The 6,461-nt window shown below is 34.6% G+C and overlaps 1 protein-coding gene across 2 annotated transcripts; it reads left to right on the top strand.

Annotated features, from left to right (window-relative positions):
- The first annotated feature begins 602 nt into the window (after positions 1 to 602).
- LOC116722556 (uncharacterized) lies at positions 603 to 5,153 on the top strand. 2 transcript variants are annotated; one of them, XM_032566715.1, is made up of 5 exons: positions 603 to 1,002; positions 2,451 to 2,608; positions 2,765 to 2,920; positions 3,158 to 3,250; positions 3,638 to 5,153. In XM_032566715.1, exons 2-5 carry the CDS (start codon positions 2,558 to 2,560, stop codon positions 3,941 to 3,943), a joined length of 606 nt encoding a protein of 201 aa, XP_032422606.1. In that variant the 5' UTR covers positions 603 to 1,002; positions 2,451 to 2,557; the 3' UTR covers positions 3,944 to 5,153. The 2 variants fall into 2 exon arrangements, with proteins under 2 accessions (XP_032422606.1, XP_032422605.1); XM_032566714.1 differs by lacking the exon at positions 603 to 1,002 and having other exon boundaries at positions 1,256 to 2,608.
- The last annotated feature ends 1,308 nt before the right edge of the window (positions 5,154 to 6,461 follow it).

Below are 6,461 nucleotides of genomic sequence, written 5' to 3'. Positions count from 1 at the left end.
AATGGAATTACCGTACATCAAAAGGCAATGACTAGGCTTCTATGAACAGTATATCTAGGAACCACAGGAAATTGTGAAAGAATTGACTTGATATACAGGTACAAATATAAGCAGTGATGAAAACTTAGCAATAAAACATCTTGAACATGATTACAATGTTGTCTTTGACACTGCCAGTTTATTTTTTTAAACATGGTGTGTCTGGTCAACAACTGGCTGTAATTGACAGAGTGTGTTCCAAAGTGCACCAACTCTCACAGAGAAAATACTTTAAGCAGAAGAGATTATAGAAAAATTACGGAGCCCTCTAGGGGACATGGGGAATTTTTTTTCTTTTGCGTTCCCTCGCAATACTTTTGCGTTACCTCGCAAAACTTTTGCGTTCCCTCGCAATACTGTACTGGTCAGTTATGCAGCATAATTGAACACTGCAAGCCTTTCTTACGGTGGGCGCCGTACTTTATGCTTTAATATAAGGTTATGTGAGGTATTTCCATGAATGTTAGTATCTTTTTGTGAAATATCTGAAGTTTTATATCTTTCTTTAGGATAGAAAGGCGCCACAAACCTACGATATAAACAGAAACTTTCCGTAAGTACACTGAAAAAATGAGAATTGAGGGGTCTTTCATTTTGCACAAACAAAATAAGTTAATACTACACAAGACAATCATGTCTCTTGTATTTACACGATTGAATAAAGAATCATTTACTTAATTATCAACAATAATGAAACTACACATTTTCTTTACGTTGGTTTAACGTAATTATATTACATTACTAAAACCATTGTAATCATGTTTTATCATCACCGGAAATGATGCAATATATCAAAAGACACTATCAAATATGATTGGACAATAATAAGAGCGGTCTTTTTAATCTTAACCAATCAGAAGCCAAACAAGATATTTGTAAAGATATCGCGATTGCCGCCCAGTTTCTTCCGACTCCTCAGCGACAAGAACGTTTAAGACAAATCTTTAGAGGAATATCGATTAGGTAAGTGATCTAAATATATATATTTTTTGTAGTTCAGAATGTTTCCACATGATTATTGTCTTGTACATTAGCTCATTGTTAAACTATCTGCATGTTCTTTTGTTTTCATTTTGCTAGCTATTCTTATTAGTATAGCTAATAGCTGTAGCTAAATACAGCAGTACAGAACAGTATGCTATAGTCCATCAAAGTTGTCCACAGAAGACGGTTGTTACCGATCATATTTTTAATTTGTGTGCTTGGGATAGATCAACGAGGTGGTTTCAATAGTTTCCAAGCAGTGAAATGCCACCAGGAGAAGTGTCCGTTACTTTATTTCCCTCATGGCTACTGTGACGATTTAGAACCGACTGGCTTCTCAATGTTCTGTTCGTATAGAAAATGCATGTTTTTTGTTCTTTCATATTAGCACTGTCAAGCAAATGAGCCACCTCTTCTGGGATTATACCCTTGTGGAAACATGATACACTAACAGAACCGATATTCGTTATTATGGTAACAATTCTGCATGTAGCGTCGCTGACAGAACGACAAAATAAGAATATGAGGGATTTTGAGTACTTCGACGGGTTTCTGGGTTATTTTCCCTTATCTGTGGTGCACTGCGCAACATTAATGATCCCCTCCATCTTCATATTTCAATTTGCTAACGTAATGGTTCGACTGCATCAGCGCCGCTGTATGGATGCCAAGGCCATCCAGCACAGTTCGCTGGGGGCGCAATGGTCCAGCGCAGTGCTGGAGCACAGTATTCGGTATGAGTAAAAATCCGAATGTTTTCCAAATTCTCAAGACTTATGCAAAGTGTCCTTTGTAAATATCTACTGATAACTGCAATATATGGTAACACATTTTTTTTTTTTTTTTTTTAAATGTATAGAAATATTCGAAAAATAGTGTGCTAGGAACATTTTTGACAGATTTATGAACCACCTGCATCGGAACAGTACTGTTTTGTGAATGTGACATGCTTATTAATGACAGGTAGAATGTTTGTCATGTAGATGTTGTTACTGTGAGCCCAACAGTCGTCTCTGGCTCGCTGTCTCTCGCCGCTCCGCAAGTGTCAGCCCCTCCAGCGGCGGCGGCGTCTGAGAGCTCACCCTTTTTTCAATAGCTTAAGGGAAGACTCAATGTAAAGTGTTTACAAATTTGGGTTGTAGAACAGATGTAAATTAATTATGGCTCCTAGATAGGAATTGCTTTTTTAATTCATTTTTGTAAGCCAAGATGATTTAGTATAAAAAAACAAATTTTTAAGTTTCAAATGTGCCTTCCAAACTTTAGCACCCATGAATTTTATGCTGATGGCAGATATTTGTCAGGACATTGAGTTTTGGTAATCTGGTGAAGAGCTTAGATTTTTTCTTTCTTTTTTTTTTTATATATGTGAAGTTAGCTGCTGGATTTTCAGTTATCTCACTCAAGGTTATCTTTGTGTGTTACAGGTTTAGGTGGTGCTGGTAATGTGGAGTTGTAAGGGGTGCTCAGAAAAAGTGTCAAGTAGGTCCAAACTTTTGCATACAGAAGACATGAAGTTGTTCGTGATGCACCGATGGTGGAGGCTTTCATGTCAAGATGGCCTGGTCTATTTGACATTAGAGAGGTATGACCTGTCTCATACATGTTTTTTTGGATACTGTGTTAATCTAAGATGTCTAGGCACATTTACTTCACTGTTCACTTTGGCAACACGAGTGATTGTGGCCTTCTTCCAGATGTTTATAATTTGAAAATCATTCCTTTGTGCTCATTTTTTCAGATAAATGCTGAGTTTAAGAGAATTACGACCATACCGCTTCATTCAAAGTTCTTCTCTCAACTGGATCTCCACTGTGACAACCCGCGGAAGCTCTTCAAAAGAAGAGGAGGACAGCTCGGACAAAAGCTTAGACAAATTGTTGCACAAATGGATGATGTAAGTGATGTAGCCATAACACAACTAATAATATAGAAAATTACATTTTTCTTGTTTTAAATGTTGTCAACTTGGACTTTTACTCTTGCTTATTTTCATTTAAAACTTTACTTTTAACTTTATTAGTTTCTATCTCTTCACCATAAAAAACATTTGGGTAAAGTACATTATTAAACTTCATTGTGAAGCACAAGGCTTGAAAAAAATTCTAATTTTTTCATACTGAATTTCCTTCAGTGTGAAGATGTTGATGTTGCACGGGAGTGTGTCATTAAGGGAGTCTGCATATATATGGGAGAAGATCCAGCCAAGCTCATCCATAAATATGTGGTATGTATCTTAATGTGTATTTACACCTAGTGATAGATAAATCAATCTAAATATAGAAATAGATTTAGATCTGCATATAGTTGTATCTATATAGACTTAGATGTCTCTAGATATCTAGAGATAGATCTATCTTTACATGAATAGACACATAGATCTGTCTATATCTACATGTAGGTATACTTAGAGATATCTGTAGAGAAAGGACTAGAGATATCTATCTATCTAAAACTATCTATTTCTCTAAATCTATCTCTAAAACTGTCGATCTATATAAATCTATCTATATATCTATTTCTTTCTCTATGTTATGTTAACTATATCTATATATCAAGAACTAGATACAGCTAGGTCTAGAGAAAGAGATTAATTTGTCATTTCTTCACATAGGGTGTGGATGAAGCTAATATTGAAGAGGGTATTGGAGCCACCACCATCGGTGTTTTTCATCTTAAAGACTGTTCTTCAGCAGATGAAGACATCGGGGTCGTTCTTGAAGGCATCAGAGTGTTGTCCAATTTGGATAGTGTGCCAACAGCTGTTGCAATGCTTTTTGGACTGATTAATGCAATGAACCTCGCCTACCCTGCTGACCTCCGCTACACTTTCGAGGTATTACAGAAAATAGTAATGGAACTGGATGGAGGTAAACTGTCAAACAAGGCATTGTCCCTTAAAAACCACCTCTATGAGTGAATAGAGATTTTCTCATGTTTAATTTGGTAATGTTCTCATGTTCAGTTTTTGTATTTCTTGTTGTATTCTTTATTGGAGGACACAAATGTATTTTTTTAATGAGGAACGTTCACCTGAAAGACTGGGCTTCAGCAGCTTTTACGTTCCAGTATGTAGTGCTACTTATAACACTACTGCTACTTAGTGTTACAAATATGTTAAAGAAATTTGCTATAAAAGTTACATTACACTGATTTATTGTCATGCAAATTACATGTTCAGAATTGTTTTAGAAATTTTACATACTTTTCTAAATCATTTTGTCTTTCATATTAATATCTTATAGATAAACTTTTAAGATGTAGTGTTTCCCTTGTAAAAAAATGTTCTTGTTTTTACACATTTGTTTAGACTATCACTATGGTATTACATAGTAATCAGTAAGACATGTGACAGATAATTGGTGTAAAAAGTTTAGCTTTGTCTCATATTGACATAACATACTGATAGTTTTAACAAATATGTTAAAAAAGTCTGTAAAGCTATGTACTGCAGCATTAATTAATGTCATTTGAATACATGTTCAAAAACAGTTTGTAGAAATTTGACATACTTTTCATAATCTTGTACATCTTTTATAGAAATATGTCTCAGGTTTTCCTTCATGTTCATAAAAATTGTATTTACTAAATTTAAAAAAATTTATGTCTCTTCAATTTAAAATATGTTAAGTACAAAATGGTGTGATTTAAATTTTCTTTCAAATAAAACTAATTTGTTCAGTAGCACTCGCTTTCTTTGTCTTTCTTGTCAAATATCAGTCTTTAATTTTTTACAGTAGAACAGCATATAGAGAACTTGAAAAAATTAAGTAGGATTTAAAGCTGTAACATGTGTTCCATTAACATGATAGAATTGTGTTCGCCCAACACAATTTCATTGAGTAATACTGGCAATGAAAAATAAGCTGGTGTTATTCATTACAATAGTGTTGCTGAGACATAAAAAAAGTTATTGATAATACATAATATATTTACATTATGGTAAGAGATAAAATGTTTGTAGTTTCAACTTAATATTTTCAAGTAATCTCATGTAAATAAAATATGTTGATTTGACGAGCTTTAAGTATTTGAGGGAAAGAGGGAAAATATGTCGGTTCTACTTATTTGCATTGTGTGGGACGGATGTACACAATAAAATTAAGTAAAATGAACAGCTTTTTTCTTTCAGTGTAGGAAAGAAATAAAAAAACATCCTAATTTGGACTATTTCTGAGTTATTATCGCGGGTAAGAAGTCATCTGACAGTTTCGATTGTGTCTCTATTGTGTTCGTAGTCTGAATGGTTTAAAGAGCTGCTTTCAGTGCCGCTCCATCTTAGCCTTAACAGACATAAACATGCAGGAAAAAAAATCGATTTTCAATTTGTTTTTTGCACCAAACAGTTAATAATAATAAACAAGTTTTCACTGAGGCTCTGTAAGAGCCATATGAATGAAATAAGTAATTATTGATATGACAGGAGCAGGAGGCTTTGACACTTAGGTGTGTCAACTTGGGAGTGACGTCACCAGGTATGAATGGGAAGGATACTGGCTTTGTGTGTGTATTAGGAAGCGGTGAGCGGGGCGGTCAGTCCTTGCAAAGTTTGGAGCCTGATCATCAAAATGGAATAAATCGATAATTGTGACAGAACAAAGAAAGAAGTGGTTTGGAGTTGATTGATACACGGACAGATGAGATTCCCCGAGTTAACCCAGTGCGGCCCTTTACCATCATTAGTTTGTTGTGTTTTAATAATAAAAACTTGTTAATAATAAAAACTGTTTGGTGCAAAACACTGATTGAAAATCGATTTATTTTTTCCTGCATGTTTATGTCTGTTAAGGCTAAGATGGAGCGGCACTGAAAGCAGCTCTTTAAACCATTCAGACTACGAACACAACAGAGACACAATCAAAACTGTCAGATGATTTATTACCCGTGATAATAACTCAGAAATAGTCCAAATTAGGATGTTTTTTTATTTCTTTCCTACTTACGGAAAGTTTCTGTTTATATCGTAGGTTTGTGGCGCCTTTCTATCCTAAAGAAAGATATAAAACTTCAGATATTTCACAAAAAGATACTAACATTCATGGAAATACCTCACATAACCTTATATTAAAGCATAAAGTACGGCGCCCACCGTAAGAAAGGCTTGCAGTATTCAATTATGCTGCATAACTGACCAGTACAGTATTGCGAGGTAACGCAAAAGGTTTTGCGAGGGAACGCAAAAGTTTTGCGAGGTAACGCAAAAGAAAAAAAATTCCCCATGTCCCCTAGAGGGCTCCGTAAAAAATAAACCCTTCTCATTTTAAAAGTCTTCAAAATTTTATGTTTTCAATAATCAGTTTAGCTGATTTTTTTCCTAGTTTTGTTCTTTTTAGTTCAGTTTTAATTTCAGTTGCAGTGAAATAAAGTACAACACAGGTCACAGCTCAGTAATTCAAAGACTTGAATTTGAAGTCAGTTCACCAAATGTTCTACCATGA

This window comes from Xiphophorus hellerii, chromosome 7 (assembly GCF_003331165.1).
Source record: "Xiphophorus hellerii strain 12219 chromosome 7, Xiphophorus_hellerii-4.1, whole genome shotgun sequence".
Classification (NCBI taxonomy): domain Eukaryota; kingdom Metazoa; phylum Chordata; class Actinopteri; order Cyprinodontiformes; family Poeciliidae; genus Xiphophorus; species Xiphophorus hellerii.
The sequence above is the reverse complement of the archived record's forward strand: the minus strand, read 5'-3'. Positions and strand labels throughout refer to the sequence as shown.

What these genes read in the sequence shown, in the direction of transcription:
- LOC116722556 (XM_032566715.1), top strand. Translation starts at nt 2,558, where the DNA reads ATGGTGGAGGCTTTCATGTCAAGATGGCCTGGTCTATTTGACATTAGA. An exon ending in GTCTATTTGACATTAGAGAG is followed by an intron (nt 2,609 to 2,764) that starts GTATGACCTGTC and finishes TCATTTTTTCAG; the next exon opens with ATAAATGCTGAGTTTAAGAG. An exon ending in AGCTCATCCATAAATATGTG is followed by an intron (nt 3,251 to 3,637) that starts GTATGTATCTTA and finishes TTCTTCACATAG; the next exon opens with GGTGTGGATGAAGCTAATAT.